Source organism: Anomalospiza imberbis, chromosome 4 (genome assembly GCF_031753505.1).
Source record: "Anomalospiza imberbis isolate Cuckoo-Finch-1a 21T00152 chromosome 4, ASM3175350v1, whole genome shotgun sequence".
Lineage (NCBI taxonomy): Eukaryota > Metazoa > Chordata > Aves > Passeriformes > Viduidae > Anomalospiza > Anomalospiza imberbis.
Genome location: NC_089684.1, coordinates 53,597,507 through 53,618,869, shown reverse-complemented (window position 1 = coordinate 53,618,869; position 21,363 = coordinate 53,597,507). Strand labels below are relative to the sequence as shown.

General features: G+C 38.6%; 1 protein-coding gene across 4 annotated transcripts in view; it reads right to left on the bottom strand.

Annotated features, from left to right (window-relative positions):
- The window catches only part of AFAP1 (actin filament associated protein 1), a 112,209-nt gene that overhangs the window by 24,443 nt on the left and 66,403 nt on the right, over positions 1–21,363 (bottom strand). For all 4 annotated transcript variants that reach the window (XM_068188620.1, XM_068188619.1, XM_068188621.1 and 1 more), the window contains 4 exons: positions 19,090–19,198; positions 13,409–13,620; positions 10,235–10,414; positions 867–959 (listed from right to left, as the gene is read on the bottom strand). In XM_068188620.1, the coding sequence (XP_068044721.1) occupies positions 867–959; positions 10,235–10,414; positions 13,409–13,620; positions 19,090–19,198 (594 nt within the window). The remainder of the gene's footprint in view (positions 1–866; positions 960–10,234; positions 10,415–13,408; positions 13,621–19,089; positions 19,199–21,363) is intronic.

Sequence of the window (21,363 nt, the reverse complement as noted above, 5' to 3'; positions counted from 1 at the left end):
ATGCATTTTGGAAAAAAACCCCAAGTTTTCAACACTTTAAGTTGCTTTGTCAGTACGCAGGTGTGTGCAAACATGCAAACTCAACAGCTTCTGCCTGTGAAACCAGCAAGTCTGGGCTGTCCTGGAACAGTTCCCAGGACCAAAGCAACGATGCCACAGGCAGTGGTGCACTTCCACCACAGGGGTAGCACTTGCCATCAGGAACTGGGTGCCGAAGACTCTGTCAGTGAGATTTTTAAGCAGGGGCTGCAGAGAGATTTGCTCACATAGATGCCTTAACAGAGCAGGGGCTTAAACTGGTGCTGGTAATGCATCAATCATTCACTGCAAAGCTGCTCACTTCCCTAATTTGTGCTCTCACATCCTGCTGAGTCAAGGCGGTGGAGTAGCCAAGTTTCTCTACTGAGACACAAATGCTTGGAAGAGTCTACCAAAACAGTGACCTCAGCATGCCCAGGGAGCTCTTCAAGGACTCAATTCCCCAAAATAAGAGACTTTCCCTTAAAACCCTGGTATAATCTTCATCTATTTTTCCTGAAGAGTGACACCACTACTTGCTGTTTGCATTTGCTGGAGACCATCCCTGCATCTCAGCACATGTACCAGACCCATTAATCTGCACCCTGCTATGGCTGAAGAGAAGCTGGACCCAAGCCAGCCTGCTGCTTGTTCATGGCCAAACAAACTGACACGGCAGAAACCTCAACTCTGCAGGATGTGTGCACATATCCAAACAAACCAACACAACACAGGGACTGTGCGCCTGAGACAGCAACACAAGGCAGCAAGGATTTACATCCAGTGCCTACCAGTGTCTCTTTGAGTAATCATAAGGAATTTTGCATTCACCATTTTGATAACTTTACCTTTTCCAGCTCCACTTTGTGTACTGGAGAACTAGACAATGGCCCATCAGAGTCTACAGCTCCCGTGCAGTTGCTGCACACATCTTTTATAACCTTAGGAGACAAGGCAAAACTTATTAGTTATTCATAAAATACAAATCAGAGAGATTAGAAATAATATACAGATGTGAGAGGAGATGGGAAGGAGAATCACACAGATATTTACTAGGTTGGCAGGTGTCAGGCAAAATGACACTACAACTTCTCCATGCTCACTCCCTAAGTCATTTCATCTATGACCTGAAGGAGACATAAAGTCTAGAGGTGGAAGGTTTCAGTTTCTAAACAGACTAAGCTCCAAGGCTCTCCTAAGTGAAGAAACCAACAGCACTGCTGATTTCCATGAGCTAATTTTGCAATATGAACTCAGCTGACACCACCAAACTAATTTCATTACAATGATGAGAAAATGGGATCCAAGGTACCTCAAGCCAACAGATATGAATTTTGTATAATACACTACACAGATGCTCTTTTTTTTTTGCTACCAGAGAACTAATGAAGTGCTGATCAGATTAGAGTCAATACTGCACAGTGGTATTTTGGGGCATTTTTGTATTATAAATGCACCTTAACTTAAGAGTTAAAGGTCAAAGTAATTGTAAATATGTTCGTAGCAAATGGAAATGGCACTTTCTGTTCCAAAAAGTTAAAGAAAAATCTTGAACTTGGAATTTGCTGGTATTTTGATGGAATTTGAAGAACTTAAAACCTGTAACGGAAATGACATAAATGTAAAAATACACAATGAGTAAAGATGTTTGATGATTCCCCATGGCCATAGCTAAGGGTTTTAGCTCTTGTGAGGTTACCACCAGCCCATTATCATCCTGAAACTGCTTGTGCTGATGAGAACAGGCTCTCGATCCAAACTCATGCTGAGTTTCAAACAGAACAATTTTGATGTGGAAACTACTAAAAAGCAAAGGATGGCATCAAACAGTCCTTTCCCAGCACTTAAGCTCCCTTTAAGGGTGAAGTTAAAACAAATCATGTTTATGGGCTTACAAAAACCCTTATGCTACTCAGAAGCACATCATAAATTACAGGCATTATACACCATAAAGAAAGGAATAACACCAGCCCCATTTTACAGAGGGAGAACTCAGGAACCAAAGAATGATGAAATCACTCATTCAATGACACACAAAAAAATCTAACCAAAGCTGGGAGATGTACCTACAATTTTGTTTCTGAACTAGAATCTCAAAACACTTCAGCATCCTTCCCTACCTGACTGTCTGACCTACCCTATTTTTTGTTCCAGAAACAAGACCAGCATTTCAGGGCACTTGGTGTCCGTTGTAATACAAAATGTAGATGTATCTGTGGCAGAGCATTTGGACCTCAGAGTTAAGAAAAGCCTTGAACTCCCCAAAATCATAAGATTTTTTTATGTCTGGTTTTGTTTTTTTCAATCTCTGGTCCTCAGTATGGTGTAAATACACTGCTGTTTTCTTCCTAGAGAAATGTGACTGTACAGTTTCTGGGAACATTCATTTCTGTCTCCTGCCTGACCTTGATTCAATGGCTTATGTTTTCAGCATCTGCTCACACCACACAGTTAGTTAATTTTGGCAAAGGCAGATTGTAATGGGAGTTACAGACAGAACAGAGGGAAATGATTTGGCAGCACTAATTCAATAGTATGTGCTAAGTCATGCACTCAAGTAAATCCGGTTCTTATCATACCCCACATATTTAAGGAGAATCTGAAGTGCTTAATTGGGTTGTAATTAAATTTTGATTTAAAAAATGACACATTGTCAAAAGGGAGTTGGTGGCAGGATCTAAAGTAAATGCATATTCAAGGATCCAACACTTCATTTGGGTTCAAAAGGTTCAAGGGCAAAGACTTGCTCATCACCTTCTATGTGCAATATAATTGTGTTCAATGCACAGCATAAAGCTCATTCTCCTCCACCTCACCAGGATGAAATGTCTTTAATATGTAATGGTTGCCTGGATGCACTCTCTGTAATTACATTTGCAGACAGCTGTCATTAAAAATCTGGTTTTCACATGCATACAGCTTCAGCTCAAAATTCTAAGGATAAAACATTCCACCAGTATTGCCAGCTTGCATAATTTCACTCACAAGACTCAAAAGTTCTTGTCAGTTTTTTCTATGTTCCATATTCTGGAACTATATGAAAACAAAAGATCATTATTTTCATTAAAAAGTAATTGTGACTGAGAGTGAGGAATGGAGTTCAACAAACTTTTATCCATTTCAATGAAATGTGTAAAAATATGAATAAATGTATCTCAATTGCTTCAAAACCAGAAAGGGAAAAAAAGAAATCCCCAAAAGTGTTATTTTTAATAAAATGGCATAGTGGAAAAGTGGAAGGCTGCACTGAGAATACCTTGTAATGGCAAATAGTCCATTAATAGCTCAAGTTTTCTCACACATTAGGGAAAGGAAATAATTCTCTTTTTCTCGCCATAAATGCCTTTGTACATTACAAGTACACACACACAGTGTGATCTGTCAGGAAAATCAAACTGAGATCATAAACTCATAGACTATCTATTCAAATATTTAAAATATATGAGCAAATGTGATCAGAAAACTGGAGACCCTGTATTTCTTTGGATAGCCCCAAAACTAAACGCATTTAAAATAATCTTTTGTTATTCCATAGCAAGAATCTTAAGTACCACAATTACCATTACAATGTTACAATTAGCAGACTTCAGAACCACCACCTTCAAATGCAGACCTGGAAAAAGCTTCTGCAACCTGAACTGCAATATTATTCCTTATTTATAGAATTGTAGAATCATTTAGTTGGAAAAGACCCCTAAGATAGAGTCCAACTGTTAACCCAGCAGTGCCAAATGCACCATTAAACCATGTCCCTAAGTGCCACATATACACAGCATTTTAAATATCTCCAGGGACTGACTCCACCACTTTCCTTGGCAGCCTGCTCCGTTCAGTAAAGAAATTATTCCTAATATCCAATCTAAGCCTCCTCTGGTGAGACTTGAGATAGTTTTCTCTTCTCCTGTCATGTTACCTGGGAGAAGAGACCGATCTGCACCCGGCTACAGCCTCCTTTCAGGGAGCTGCAGAGAACACAAAGGTCCTCCCTGAACCTCCTTTTCTCCAGGTTAAACAGCCCTAGCTTCCTTAGCTGCTCCTAATCAGACTTGAACTTTAGACCTTGAATCCCCAGGTGGATCAGGATATAAATCACAGTACAGCACTGAGTGCAGTGACATAAGGCACAGAGGGGAAATATTTGTAGGTAGGAAGCTGGAAAGATTCCCTGCCCTGAGCCATGGGTGAAGTCAGTGGAATTTCTGCCACATGTTGTGTCCGGAATATTTCTTTCTTTAAAACTATCTTACTACAGAAACACTAATATTTACTATAAAAAACTTCATACCCGCATTCACATACAAATTTCTGTAATTCTTGTATCGTATTTTAAAGACACACCAGGACTGGAGGCAAAATACTTGCCCCTCATTTAGTCTTTCTACATGCAAAATCAGAAATGTAAATTAGATTATTCTGGCTACTTTAAAGTTCTAAGCTCCAGATAAAAAGCACTGGCTCTGTAGTAAAACCAGAAAGCCAGCTGCTTGCCAGCCAGTCCCTGCCACACAGAAACCAAACAAATTCTGAGTAAAAGTGTATTTGTAGATAGTTCCTTATGGCTGATCTCTTTGGGACCTGTCAAGGAATAAGACTCAAAGTTGTCCTGTGCTCAAGGAGCTTGCAGACCTCTCTCCTGGTGGATACCATGGATTAACTCAAGCTACAGCCTCCCTACCACAGGGATGTGATTACAGCATTTTGTATCATCTTGTGTTCTCATGGAACTCCCATGAGAAACTCACACTTTTAATATGATTGAGTTCAAGACAGGAAGCTCACATACTGACTGCACATTTGCTTAACTTTATGTAACCAGGCCAGAAATCCAGCTAGCCATTCACCCACTTGTCCCTCTCTGCCCACATGTTTTGCAAATACTGGAAATGCTAGAGATGGGATGGGCTGTATCCCTTGGCTCTGCCACTTAACTCTGGAAATAGGAATATGGCAAAGCTGAAATCTGCTTAAGTACAACACAGCAGAGGGAAAAGTGTTTGGCTCCAGATGTAAGTCAGTATTTCCCATTCCTGAAACACTCCTTTTTCACTGCTGGAAGAGTACTGACTTTCTGGGACTCTCTGTCATTTTGGCATGACTAAATCCTCATTTTCTCTTCCTTGTGGACTGTTTCATATTACATATGTTAGTGTCAATACCCTCCTCTTTAGGAGAGCACCAAAACTCCTCTTAGTGTTTTGCAGAGAAGAAATGCCCCAAGGAGTTTACCTAGAGGAAAATCTTAGGCAGGAAAGGCAGAAATCATTCCCATCACAGTCTACACTTTAAGTCTCATAAAGAAACCCCTTTTACCTTCTGTACTGGAAAGCATTATTCTTAGGTATCCCCTAGCCTGGGAAGATTAATCTTTCTGCCTTACTGCCATTTGTCTGAGCAAAGTGAGGATGAGATTCTGGCAGACTAGCAGTCAGTAAGCCTGTCCTTAGTGCCTGTGCATCCCCTTAGGAATACTTTTCTGACTTTCCCAACCAAGACAAGCCCTGTATCATTTCTCCTGCATTACTGCCATGAAGTCCATTGTCATATATGGCCACTGGACCCGGCAGAGCCCAGGGAGGAGCCACTCCTCAGAGGCTGGGGAGGGTGGCAGGAGGCACTGCTGCTCCAAGGGCAGAGGTGCCCTGTGCCAGGGGAGCTGCGTCCCCAGGCTGGGCGCTGTGGTGATGCACATGGCACTTTAGGCTGTGAATCTGAGCTAGGTGTGATTTAAATAATTTTCCATTCAAAGCTGTGAGAGAGCAGGAATAATATCTAGTGGTGAAAGTCCCAGCCCTCCTGGATTCTGCTCTGACTGTGACAGCTCGCATTTGCGATTTTAGCCAGGAAACCCAAAGAAAAATTATCACTGAGAAAATAAATAAATAGGATGTTTGTGGTTCTGTATTCGTGGGTGGTTTGGTTGGGTTTTTAAATTTACATATACATCTGGTTCTTTTAAATAAAGTATTGTTTTCCATGGGGCTGGTCACACACACACACACAGACTCTGGGTCACAGCCAAGCTGGGATCCTCTGGCTCTGCCCACTGGCAGATTCCTGCAGACTGGTCAAAACTCCCACGTGCAGTTTGTCTGTCCCCTCTGCAGGTGAGGCCCTAAATAGCTCTTATGCAAACTCACTCACCTTGCTGTGACTTGAACCGAGATATTTTAAACCATCTGCTTGAGACAACAGGGGTGTAATTCCTGGGAGGTTTCATTTAGTTTGCTGCTGGTGATGATGGGCAGTGAAGAAAGAACCTGGGCCAACTGTCTTGGGTCACAGTACATTCTTTAAGTTTCCTTCAAATTAACAAATGCTGCATGGAAATCACTAGTACTAAGTATGCATCCCCAAAACCACGTTTTTTAGTCAGCTTTAGGGCTTGGCCATTCAGCACTTGATTCTACTCAGCTACAAAATGGAGATAATAACCTCTTTGGGGAGCATTACGTAAGAAAGAAATGCTTGAAGTGTTGAAGATCTCTAGCTGGAAATTCCCATAGAAAGCCAAAGCAGCCACACAATGTTTACAGTTACAAGCTCAATTTTATGCTGATATAAACTGGCTAAAGAACAGCTCTGTCAGTAGTTTACTCCTCAGTAAAACTGTCCACATAAAGACTGGAGGCCAGAAGTTACTTGAATACCTTCACTAAACTTAGGGGAGTGAAAAAAAGAGATGTTTTCAAAGACTTTCATGAGAGACAACATGCAGTTAATCAGAGAGAAAAACTGGGTAGGTGAATCAGCTAAACAGCCCTATAAGGAATGTTGCAGGGCCTTTGGATGACTGGATACAGTCCCAAACATGATTTTATTCTCTATTCAGGGCAAAATATCCTCCTTATTACGACAAGCTCAGAACTGGCTGAGCATTGTCAAAATGATAGATGAAGAAATGTCTCCTTATGGCTGGAAGATTCACTGCTCAATTACAGACCCTCAGCTGGAGAGATTGCTGCACAGTGACAGAGCACCATAAAATTAAGAGAAGTTAACAAAGGGTGCCTAATGTTAGGGAAAAATTAAAATCAAGGCCAGTGCTCCAGAATGATAGATTACATCTCGTGCATGATAAATCAGAAATACATTTTTGCAGGAGGAATGTTAGGAGGAAGAGAAGGCCTTGGGACCAGTCACCATGACCATTTCCTTCTTCTACCAGTCTTCTACAACAAGTTACCTCAAATTAATTTCTTTGGCATCTATGTATTTTTAATATTGAGTGCAGTTTTCTGTGGCCTAGTCTGAGGGTTCTGCACACAGAGCACATTCATCTGTACAAATGAAGCCACTGAACAAGCATCTTCTTTTAAGGTCATGGTCTTACTAGTCCTTTTATTTTTAATGCAGCATTTCCCAGGGATGCTAACAAATAAGTGTAGTTTTACCAGTCTTTTGGATGTGCTGAGACAAACAGGAAAATTTCAGGCCTTATGAGACCACAAAAGGGTGCACAGATGCACATATACTCAAGCACACATGGAAAAAGATCATTTTTGGGTCAGAGTGTGTAACTGCACTCATTTTTTTTCATGTACATTTTTGTGGGAACATTTTAGGACTCAAGTCTGGAAAATTCCATCACTTTTTGTTGCCCACCATATTAATGAGATGATCTCAGCTCTAGTCTGAATTTATGCTAGCTTTGCTCCTTCCTCTGAAACCTTGACAGGCTCTTTGGTGACATCAGCTATCTGTTTTCATCAAGCAATTTTTAGCTGGTAAATCTGAAACTCCCTTTGTGGTTTCCAGTCTAGACTCCAATTTGTACTATGTTTATCAGTTGGGGCTTTTTTGGTGTCATCTTTACAAAAAAAAGTATTCTGCATTGATTTGGAATTTGTCTTTCAATAGATATTTTAAAATTATTTACTTAACAAACATTCTGTACTGACTATATGCATGAATTGGAAAAAAAAAATGGTTTAGCTTTCAAAGAATAGTATGGTCTCCAAAAACATTTTGAGCTTTTGGGGATCAAGTGTAAAGCTTTAAACATTTAACATTTGAATTCATGAGAACCCATTGCTCCTGGGTGATAATCTGCCTCAAGTGGCACACACTGGTGCAGTATCTTTGACCAAGAAGGCATCTTATGCTCTAAAAATGTAGTTGCAGAGTCCTTTCTCATTGGCAGTCTCTGGATCTGCCCATTTTATTAACTACAGAAATCACATGTGAAGGACAGAGCACTGGGAAGGACCCTGACAGACAGGCTGGGAAAGCTAAAATCTCCCAAGATGAAGCAGTGACGTCCTTCATAGTGTAAGAATGTCCTACACAAAGCCACACATGATATTCAGAAGCTAATTTTGAATAAGGCTTGAATGATCCAAACATAATTGCTTACATAATAAAAAAAAATCCTTAAATTTTGGTGTATTTTAAAAAATACAGAAAGCAATGCTTATTTTATTTCTCCAAAGGCTATACTTCTTTTGGAGAACACTGGAGCTGTTGCAAATTTCTGGTTAGCTGTGGGACAGGCAATTAATTTGTACTGAAGAAGCAAAGGGCTGAAGCAGCACTGAGGACTTGGAAGTTGAGTACAGTAACACTGCCATTACTTGAAAGATTTCATGAACAGAGAGCTTTGCAGCATGAAGGAGCTAAATAAAGTGCTGTCAGACTGTCTCCAAATGCTTTGCAGACACACAGAATACACAACTGTGTGAACATGCAACTGCACAAAATCCCTCTTTTTCTTCTCATTTTGAAGCAGCAGGAATGCATCTGGGATATGGAAAAATCTAGTACTGCTCTGTCTGCCTGTGTGGGGATGCTTTATGTACAATTAAAAAAAAAATAAAACAATTTTTATGAAAGAACGTCTGATAGATGCCAATGAATTCAGTATTACCAAACCCGAATTTAGAACAACACAGGAAATAAGGGTGCAGTTTCTATGATCTAATTACAGCGGAATTCCCTTGGAAGGGAATCTGACTTATGAACTTCTTTTCATTCCAATCAGTGCTTTTGAACTGCTAGCTGAACTAGTGGGACACTTGCATGACTTTAAAACTTAGAACAAGATACTGATGTTAGAAGAAGCCTAACAAATACGTGACTGGGATTAGTTGCCATTACAATGACAATAGAGAGCATTTTCTAAACTAGGATACAAAGTCACAGTCAAAACCAAACACACATAAACCACAAACCCCCAAAAGGTATATTCAAATATTGCAAAATAGGAAATTACAGATTAATTTTCCATTTAGTACATTAGCCCACAGAAGAATTTATACTACTTAAGCTGCATTTTATGTCTCCCTCTTCTTCAGAAAAACTATCTGCCATCAGGAAATTCCGATGTGTTTAATTCAATTGCATTTGGAGAAATACAATTTATTCTTAGAAAAATAAGTACCATATAAGGTTAGATCAGAGCACAGCATGGGGAGTGCCTGATGAGTCTGATGCATTCAGACTTATACATGTATTTAAAAGGCTGGATTTCAAGGTCGTCTTAAAACAGTTGCTACTGCAACTACAGTGATAGTTTCCCACACTACTTCACTGACCTCCACCTTTGAGACTGGCAAAGTCCAACATAAATACAAGTAATCTGGTTAGGATCTGTAACTGCAGCCCTTGCCTTGGGATTTTCCCTGTTTGCAAATATTGAACAAAGAGGACTGGAAGATGACAAAATCCCATTTTCTCAGAAGTCTGCATTCCCAGGACAAACCACAACAGATGATACATTGCTAAACCAGAATTAGGAAACTTGAATGGCCTTCAGGAAGCTGAAGGATTTTTCTCCATCCAGAGCAATTCAAACAGGTATCTCCTCAGAGAATCTTACTTTTAAAAAGGTGACACCATGCCAAAAATAATATGGGTGGCACCTGTCTCCACCTGAGGGAATTTGAACCTTCCACTCACCACGACTGTGCCCCAACTGCCAAATCTTCCTGGAAAATGAACTGGAGAAGAAGATGGAAGGGAATTTGCCACCTCTCCTCTCTGTTCCAGATCATTGTGCTATTAGTAGTGAAAACCATCACAGCAGCAGCACTGGGTTAACCCTGAGGAATTGTTCAAGGCCTGAACTTAACGTCTGTATTTCTGCAGTCCCAAATCAGATGAGATTTAAGTGGTCTGGATTTGTCTGGAAGTTGTTGTCTGTGTCTCAGTTTGTAACAGCAATTAAGCAGTGTGAACACTTTGTGGGTAGAAAAACTGCTGGTCAGAAATCCCCCCTTACCTTTAGCCACTGTTCTGCCTGCTCTTTGCTCTGCACTGCCAGAACCAGGGCATCTGCTCCTTGGTGAGAGATTTTCAGCTCATGCTTCTTCTTTTTGCTGTCTTTGGGAATATAGGTGATACTGCAGTCATTCAGGAGCAGCTCCATCTGGGGCTGCTGGTCCTTGGAGCTTTTGTAACACTAAATAAACATAAGGAAAGTTCCAGAGTTAGATATTATCTTTCACCTTGAGGGAAAGCTCTTATTATGTAGAAATGCTATATTTTTAATTCATAAAATTTTGAATATATTTTACACATCCCTTTACCACATACCACGGAGTTCAGCCAGAGCAAACTCATCCATTCTGTAAAGCAAAATTACTTCCAGACTGACAATAATAGATGTCTTTTACTGCAGGACAGGTAAAACATATGGAGAGCATTAAGTGTCTCTGCATTATCCTTATGACTCAACCTTGACCTTGATCAGGTAGGAAGAGGGTAATTTAGGATATGTTCACATGTAGCAGCAGAATAAAACTTGTAACTTAACAACTTTAAAGGCCGGATGTTTACTTTGCCCTCCAGTGACAGACCAGCATATGAAGGCAAATCTGTATCACTGCCTAAACACTGAAATTGCAAAGACACTGGCACACGCCTTACTCATCTCTTCATTTTCTTGAAACAAGTTAAAAAAACTTCACGGAAAGTGGGTAAAATCACACTTTTTCATTTAATACAGTCTAATAGTCCCTGCACAAATTTCCATGTTACTTCATTTTGTAAGCTCCTAGCTACAATGATGTACTTACACTTTTTCCCTCATTAGTAAAAGCTGTTAATGAACAGCCATTTCATGCTGGGTCACTGATGACCTGTTCTCTGTTGGAACTGGTGATCTGAAGATAGAGGGCTGGCTCCCTCTTTACATCACATGTCCTACAGACCCAGTCTGTATTCCCACCTTCCAACACACAGTACAGCTGAGGCCCCCAAAGACTGCAGAACAATGTTTAACTCTCTATACAAATGTCCAGTTATTTTATATACTTGTGTAAATTGGGCTTTCCCTCATACAAATAAGCACTAAAGCTAAAAAGACATCTGATAATAAAGGGGTCCCTGACAATCAATAGGACTAATTAGTATCTGCATACAAAGAATTTATGTGAATAAATGTGAGCATTTATGTGAATAGAGAAAAGCACATGAACTTCTGCATGTCTGCAGCAGGATTCATGCCAGGATGCAACTGTCAGGAAGACAGCAGCTGATAAAATATGTTATAAACACTACAAGTTAGGCTGAGCAAATACAGCCAACTCTAAACCAGCCTCTGCAGACCACTGACAAGCCTTCCCTCTCCAAATCCCATTACATCAAAGTTTCTCTAATTTGGTCATAGTTTTTTAATTTGCAACATTTTAAGTTTCAAGCTATGAAATCCTGAAGATATACAACATTATTCACTTTAAGAACCAATAAACAGCTTGTAATTCCTTTTATATTAATCTAAATATTTTATTTAAAGTTATGCATTGCTAAAACTGAAGTATGTATATATACAAAGACTTTAAATGAGAAATGAGCCCCTAAAGGACTTTAAGTGAAAAGTAATTCCCTACTAGAAGTTATTTCTAATGTCTAATTCTAATTAAAATATTTTTGTTTTATGATGACAGCTGCATTTATGACACAAGCAATTACTAATCCCTAAGAACACATATTTGTTTTACTTGCATATCTCATAAGTTAACTGTCCAAGTCCTCCTTCAAACAATAAACCAATCTTGTGTAACTTGGTCGTTAGACTCCTATTGTGACTTTATTTTCTTAATCTCCATTATAGAATTACTGAAAGACGATTCCCTACAAGGAAAAAAAAGAGCTTTTTGGACCACACATGTGGGTAAAGGAAATGAAAATATAAAAAATAATATATTTTTATATGGAACAATAAATGTAATTGTAGAACAAATGATGTATGACTTCAGGGAAAAATCTGTTTCTCTGTCTCTTTCCTTACTACAAGCTGCTATCAGATGGTCCTGAAATCTGATATGATACTGATATATGGTGATAAAAATGTGCATTAAGGATAATGGCACTATAAGAATATAATAAAATCTGAATCGGAATGAACTTTTTTTTTCAACATTTCAATACAGGAGGGTACAAAAATTAAAGCTACTACAAGCTAGCAAATTCATTCCAACTGTATTTTCAGAAATCTCTTACCTCCATTTCATATCCTGCTCTTTTCTATACTGCCAAATGTACTTGGAAAGTGAACACACCTAAACTACACTGTACCACTGCAGAATAGAGAGGTTCTACAGAAAATGTTCTATGACCTGTTAATCAGCTTTTAATGTTTGGGATATTGCAGTAATTGTTATGTAATTAGCTACTATGGCTGGAACCACCATATCAGAAGGCAGGAGCACTGATGACCCCAACTTATTGATTATTATAAGCATTAGTTTGCTCCTAACAACATATAGTAAGTGTTTCCCTCAATTAAGGTCCCTTTTCAGAAACGAAACATACTTCTATGAGTGGATAATTCATGGAATCTTTCACTGGTGCCTCCGACCAGAAAGAAGCATAACAGATTTGCTTAAGGAATAAATACATCCACTTGTTTCTGTCCATTTTATAATGCAGCTGTGCATCATGTGAATACTGCATCATAATTACTGCAGAACAGATGGCAAAGGTTTAGTTTAAAGTGTATACATTACCACAGCATATGCTGCCAAGTGAATTCTCAGTCCAACAAGGGACTTTTCTCTCCAGCAGTCTGATCCAACGGTTCACACACAGAGCTCCCTATGAGATTTTTTGTCCTCAGGGAATGAAAGACTGGATTTACAGTTTCAGCAACTATTTATTCCCAAATTAAACAGTTTAGAAGATAATGGGCCAGATGTTCTTTCCAATATCAGAGAACTGCTGGGGTTCAAGCTTAAATGAAATAAAAATCAAAGTTCTAAGTGGCAAAATGATACACTTATAATTTCAGTGCTTTTCTGCTTCTTGGGTAAATCATGACTGAACTCTTTGGTAAGGTTACTGCAGACTTGGCCACTGTTTGCAGAACATATTCCAAAAATCAGATTCCTGTAAAAATAAATACATTATCTAAAAGGTACAAAGAAAATATAGCTAGCTGAAAAATAAGAATTACCAGTAGTTTGTTTTCTTTGATAACACACAGTATCTTGGTCCATTGCCCAAATCGTTTTTTTCTAAGAAGGAAGGCACAGATTTTGGCATCCTTCACCAGATCCATAGAGGCTTCCTCAGAAGGCCACTGATGTCTCATTTTCTTCCCCTTTCCATCCTCCTCCTCTTCATCGTAGGATTCGTAAGAGCTGCTCATGGCATCTGAGTCATAATCTTTAATAAAAGTGTAAAAGTGTTAGGTTAAAACACTTAGCCATGAAGCACACTGAAATAACTGAAAACCTCAAGATTCATTTTAAGCAAAAGCTTCTGAAAGTCAGCCATAAACAAGTTACTGTTTCAAGTGCTCAGTAATATCAATGCATTAAATTAAGTAAACAAAAGATCTATGCCAATATGAAACTTTATAGAAGACCCATACAGACACCTTGTGAATTTTAATGAAACAATAAACTGGGAATACATAGCTAGAATCTCAGGTAGTGTTTCATTATCTTCAAAATATTATTTGACAGCTTCATTTTCTGTGATTCTTTCACAGAGAAACATCTTCATCTTGCTTTAGGACATCACATTGATAAACAAACACCCCTTGTGGCAAAGGCCATAAGAATACATTACGGGGCAGTATCTACCCACCATAACATTTCATGTAATTCCCAAATACAGCCCCTGTACTGCTACAATAAGCATTCAGTAGACAATGATGTCCCTTGAACTACAGATTCTGATGGAGGTAAAAGCATTGTGCAAAAATCTTCTGTTCTGTGCTTGGCCTCAGCTGCTTAATCCTGCCGCAAGTTTGGTGATGGAATGGCAAGCTTCCATTTTAATTAAACAGGTCTTCAGGTCTTTCATTTTCAACAATGCAGACAGATCTAGCAGTACCCTCAACTAGCAAACTCATTTGCCATTATCATGGAACCCTCTCTTCCACCATCCATACTTACTTGTTTATGTGGGTATGTGTACGTAAAGTCCTTCAGATAGTAACACCAGAATGCCTGTAAAAATGTTTGAATGGAGGAAAACTAACTGGAGTATTTTTAAAAGTTGAAATTTCATCTAAACATTTCATGTAGACTTCGATATATTTTTAGGCCAGAAGGTGGAAGAAAATCTCTTGTTTGCTTTAGCTAGGTCATTAGGAGACAGTTGGGATGTAGGAAGGAGAATTGGAAAGTCTGGGAGGAGGGCAAGAGAGTGAATTGCTAGAAAGCTCATTCTGCATCAATTCCTCCCTATGTATATAGTCAGAATGGAACATACCTCACATCTCTGAATCAAAATTAGATATTCTGATCCAATTTCTGTTTTCATAAAAGTGGATGAAACAGTGTATCTCCATCCCAAAGTGAAATGAAAGTAAATCTTAAAACACTGAAAACTCATTTTTAAAATTGAATTGCTATTTTCTGGTCAATTCTGCTACTGGGTGTTTGGTTTGGGGCAGCTCCATATGGGCAAGTGGTAAAAGCCTCAGATGATTACCAGTGGGAAAATATTCAAATTTTTCACTTGCTTTACAAAAATCAAGAGGAGGATGGAAAAAATTAGGGCAAATTTTAAACTGACAGATTTGGAAACGTTTATTCCAGAGTATTTATTTTTGCATATTTATTTAAAATAATATATAAGATCTAGTAGAACTTGCTGCTTCAACCTTCCTACCCCTGAAGAAGGAAAAAAGCCTAAACAAAAATCCTTCAAATCCAGAATCAAACCAAAATATTCTCCCTGCTCCAGCTTCTTTCAGAGCAGCTTTCCACAAATTTTCAACGCAGAAACATCAGGAAATGCTTGAGAGATCAATGACCAGTCACAAACACACAACACCACACCAGCCTGCTGGGCACAGAGACTGAATTATTCACATGGAACTACCAAATACAAAATGTAAGGTCTGATCAGTAAATCAGACCTTACAAGAAGGTCAAACCTTCAAGAAGATCTCCCAAAGGCACGGGCGGTGGGACAAGCTGCCATAAACTAAAGTTGCCATCTCTCTGGGAATTTCTTCTTCAGCTCTTGGCTTTCCCTTTCCAAAAAAGTAATTAGTGCCCATAACCTCCTCAGCCTTTCTTTATATTCAGTTGTGATGTTTGTCACAGCTATGCCAATGTCACAATGTTTACGTTGATGTTTGGTCCCTTTCTACAATATTCTTTTACCTCATCTGTGATTTTGCCTTGGTTTTGGTAAAAATAGTATTCTGAAACAATTTTTATTTTTAGGTGAGAAGCAGAAGTAAGAACTCATTGCTCACATGTTGAGATATGGATACACTATTCTGGTGGAATTTTTCATTATCATTACTATTGAGATTTTTCCATTAAGAAACTACTTTTTGAATGCAAGTGTCTGAGGGTTAAATTTTGTCAGATTAACTTGAAAACTGTTCAGAGGGGACAATCTTCAGGTATATTCCTCCCAAGAGAGTGGAGCTGGGTCCTTTTTCTGCATTCTGACGATGGGAAGTTTGAACGACAGAGATTTTTTTATCAGAGGACAACATCTTTAAGTGCATCAATCAAAAGGATGAAAAAAGGGAATCTGTTTCAACACAGTTTTTCTTCCATGTTTAGAACATGATTTAACTTTTTCATATTGCAGTGAAGGATGTTTCACCTTGGATGGAAATTACAGGTCATCCCTTTGCCCTACTCTGAAAAGTTGATTTTCTTCTGACTATAAGCCCCATGCAACAATCTTGTCTTATTACTTGCAAATTTACTTGGTTAAATCATTGGTTTTTCCTCAAAACATTGAAGCCTATTATTTATTTTCTTACAGCAAGTTCTACCAGTTTCCAGAAAAAAATAATTGTAGAAAGCTGTTGGGACTTCATAGTAGAAACTGAAATTCTGTATGTTTAATACTCTACAGGTATTTCCTACGTGGCTCACAAGCATTCCTAGCACAGATTTCCTGCTAGCCATGAGCTGTATGCTCAGCACAGGGACTCTGCTGCCACTGCAGCTGCAGTTTTATCCAAATCCCTGTTTCTAGGAGGATGCAAGACAACAGGAGAGACTCCCATCCTGACTCAAGCTAATGGGATTTTTGGGGACCTGCTGCCTTATCCTGCCTACTAAATACTCCCCATGTCTCCCTTTTTGGTTTGTGGGACTCTTGGCCAGACAAAGAGCTTCTTGTGTGACTCACACCAGGAAGGACGCCCATCCTGAAGTGCTCATATCATCCTGATGAAACCTGGCTCCTCTTTACCACATCCTGCTTCTACTGCTTGTTCTCCAAACTGCTCTATCACATCCAGAACAAGGTTTCCGGGCTCTGAGACACAAACTAGCATGTGGAGAAAAATGCCTCTCTCTCCAAAACAAAGTGCATTTATTAAGTCTATTAAAATCTCAGAGGGTAAGGATGCACTGATACAACATGTTCCAATGCTGCTAATCTACAAGTTTTTGCATATTTTGCACTTTTTGCACATTAATCTGACTTCTTTTGACATTGGATTTTCACCTTCATATTCATAAAAATCTCCCACTGTTTTGCGTGAAAATCACAGTGGACTTCCATATTATTTGCTATAGTGTATTCCTAAGACTAGTCTGTATTAATTTAGGCATATTGTACAGATCAGTAGCTTTTAATACAGAGAGAGTTAACAGACGAGTCATACACACTCTCGTTTTAATCTACATGCAAGCACTTATTTACAAACCAATTAGAGGGACTTGGGAAAGTTATGGATATTTCATTTTCATGACTATATTCTGCAATTTTCTTCAGTGCTTGTTTACTTTTCCAGGTAGAGACACATGGTATGTAAGTCTCCTTGCTATTAATGACATTACAACAAAATTCCATAGGAATGTTTACTTAAAATAATTATATATATTCCAATAGATGCATTCTTGCACTTCTACTTCAAGCACTTTTTTCTATTGTCTTCTCCATCTCAAATACTCTAAATGTAACAACCTTAGCTCTTTTAATACACCTTAGTAGCTGATTCAAATTACCACGCAACTGGGTTTAGTGGACATTTTGCATGAGCAAAGATGTATTACTAACTGCACATTGAATCTAAAAGCTGCTTCATTACCAGTGAAGAGAGGAATTCTTTTAACACAATTTTTAAGATACGATAAAGTTCAGAACATGAGAAAATATAACAAAATCTCAGCAAGTGAGATGCTAAGTCACACTAACAGAGCTGTCAATGTCTAGAGAGATATGTATACTATATAAAATATATATGATATATTATATATATATAGACTTAAATTATGGAATTACTAATGAACTTTTAAGGCTGATATCCTAAATATTTTTATGCATTTAAATGGTTAAGTACAATAAGAAATCAACTTCATACTTTGTCTTGATTTTCCCTAGGTGATTTTTTAGCAGAGCTATTAATATTTGCACTATTCATATGCTTTGCAAGGCTCTTGTTTAACAACAAAACCTGAGTCAGAAGCTCACTGGTTACAGGTTCTGCAGGACCACCCTGCAGCATTTCAAAGGAGGAAATGAAGAGAAGAGTGATTCTGCTGCTCTTCTAAGTCCATATGTTCTTTCATTTGCTTTCCAGCACATTTCTTATCTTGAATTGCTTAGGCTAATTAAAAGCTGCTAGATAACATCAGTTTGTTCAGTGTACAGATGAATAGTATTTTAGTTTTAAAGTGACTCCTATGCATGTTTTAAGAACAGAGAGATAATGTAAAATAATTAAAATGGCTATAAAATAGGGGAAGATATGCCTTTAATCTTTGGACCATAGAAAACAATGATTAGTCATAAATCAGCCCTACACAAGTAATGAATTACTCCAGCCAATACAAAAGCAGCAAAAAAAGATGGTACATAAATGACCCTGTGTAGAGGTGACAGCAGTCATTGCAGTGTTTCATCAGGGTGCTCTCAGTACAGCTCCACTGAGGTGCACAGCTCTTTGGGGAAGTATTTGGGTGTGAAAAAGAACATTTGGGTGTTGCAGAAGGACAATCTGGTAGACAGCCAGAGGCAGCCCTCTGCCTACTGCCCTAAACAAGTGGTCACAAAAGTACTGATATGGGCATCACACATGGCTTGTGGGAGCTGCTGTGACCAATTCATCCCTTTCCCTTTCCACAATGCCATCAGAAATGCTGCAAATCATATCTTTCCAACAGTTCCTTTTTTTCCTTTTTATTTGTATATTTTAGCAAGTAATTCAGTGCAATAGAGGCACAGCAGGCAGATGTGCAGGTCAGTACCAGTTTCTCAGACCTCTACATTCACAGTGTGATCAGTTTAGAGGGGTTTACTCTGGGCTATATTTAACTCTGGACTCCTGGTCCAGTGCCCCCATTGTCTGTGGTTCAAAGCAGTCTAAAAGGTTAATGGCTAATTTGGACCCTCTGTCTGCAACAGCTGCTGAAAGCAGTTTATGTGCTCTTCACCTAAGCACCATGTTTAGTTTTCTGTAAAAGGAGAACACCAAAACCATTCTGCAAACTGTTTCTGTGGTGAGCACACCAAAACCGTTCTGCACACCAGTCCAATGCATGGCCAGCGAGGATAACCAGAACTGGCTCAAACTGTTCAAGTAATTCTCACAACACAACACCACAGCACCAACAGAGACAGAGCTCTCAAATACTAAAAATGCTGAAGGACACTGGAAGTACTGACTGCTCAGAAACTGCCAGGAAATATCTTACTCACTGGAAGTGATGTACTCAGGAGCCTTCCCAGGACTAAGTGGCACTGCCTCTTCATAATAGCCTTCAGGAAGGGAGGATGTTGGCAGTGGTGGAGGCCCATTATCTGGTGGCTAAATGAACAAAAAAAAGTGATTACAGAGCAACAAGGTGTTAAATTAAACACAGACAGAACATCTGCTCATGATCAGTGCCAATGCAACCAGCTTCATAAACCCCGCTCTTGTAACTATTTCTTATGTTAACTACCTCTAAAGGCAAGGCTCTGGAGGGCTCAATTAGATGCTCTGCAAGGCAGCATCTTTTAGATGAGAAGCAAGCCCGAATCTCAAGTTCCTTATATGCTGTTATAATTAAACAATAATAAGTAAAGGTTGACACTTGAAGCAGTAAAACAACTTAATTATGCTTCATAACATGCTGATACATTTTTAAATGAATCATTATTGTCCAGACCTTTACTCATGATAATGAAACAAAACCTTGCATTTCTGCTGAGTCCTTTGGAGATGATAAACACTGTAGAATCCTACTTGTCGTTACTAAGGATGGCAAGATCAATATAACAGCTACATTAAAAGAATTTTTCTCTACAACAACATTAAGTGGTAAAAATGCTGAAAATATATAGTTCTCCATTTAAAACTAATAGGTCTATGTAGGAAAGAGATTTCTATGCATATATCACTTTAAGGCTTATTTATTAATATTTTACACCTAAAATACTTCACATTACAGCAGCTAACAGCAGTTTGGTTGGACACTGTAGAAAAGTTAAATAGCCTGGCCTGGCAGAGACTAAGGACAAATAATTAAACCATATTTCATGATAGGTGTTTCTTCAATGGCAAGTCAATTCTTAATATATATATTAATGTTTATAATGCTATTACTACATAATGAAAAGTGAACTACAAACAAGGAAAAATTGAAAAATCAAGAAAATATTGCATGATAAAATAAATATTACATGATAAAATAAATGTGTCAAATACTAGGTCAAATTCTAAAATGATTCTTTTACATACAAACCTGTTTTTAATTTAAAACTGACCAACTGTTGGTATATTGGTGTAAAAACAAAGTCAATTTAGTACTCCATGACTTCTTCCGTATGACTTTACTGTTCTATTTCCTAAAAAGTACCAAAACAACTGTATTTTATGGAACCCATTCATATTTGCCCCAAGTTTTTAGTTTCCTATTTGTGTGTTAAGAGAAAATACTGAAGCCTTTTTTCAGCACCAGTGGTTTATTGCATGATTACAAAAATTTAACTTGCAAGAAGAGTCGCATCTCTGCAGTAACAGTTTTTCAATTTTTTTATTTTTTTTTTCATGGAATCACAGAGATACAACAGTGTTTGTCTGCACTGGACTGATCCAGTGTAATCTAAGGGAATGAAGGGAGATACTGAAGTGAGTACCTAGTCAGACACAGACACTTTTGGGCTGTACCTCAGGTGGGCTGACCAGTCTAGCAGAGCCTTCTTCCACATCACACAGATGAGGCCACAGGGACTCTGCTCCTCTTTTGCTACAGACCTGAAGTTACCTGGGAGGAGCCTGAGCTTTAATAACATGTGCCATTAACTGCACTGAAATTACTTCTGTGGGCACTTTCAGGGCTGGATTAATCTTTGAATATTTCAAAGCTAGACATCTCCAAATCTCATTGCTGATCACACACCTACGCCAGTCACCCAATTCTTAACACCATCATGAAGATGAGTCCCACCCTTAGAGTGCTCTGTAGTCAAATTCCTATCAAGTAGGTTATTCCACCTTGCAGGTAAGTGCTTGTGCATTCCCAGAGTGCAGGAAGGCAAGAAGCAGGTGACTAACCCTGCCCTTCAGCTCATCCAGAAGGGACTTAGATTTGCACACCAAGTAAAATGAGAAACTTTTTCATGAACAATTAACTGGTTCATGACTGAACACAGAAATTCCTGGTCAGACTGAAATTTACACTGATAGTACTTCTATTACCAAATGATAAAGCCCACTTCTTATGTCACAATCCATTAAAAATTACAGTTGGCAATTACTGTTACCTATAACATGAACCAAATGAGATTTCCTAACAGACCAGATTTGCTAGAGAAATTATATGTCAAAGAAGCAAAATAAAGAAAAAATATGACTTTTAGTGTAGTGATCCCATAATTTTGCTGAAAAAATCAAATTGACAACCTGCACATTATGACAAAATACATGAGTCTTTCAAGGTTAGCTGCTGCTGCACAACAGCCATAAGGGACATTAAAAATTATTACATG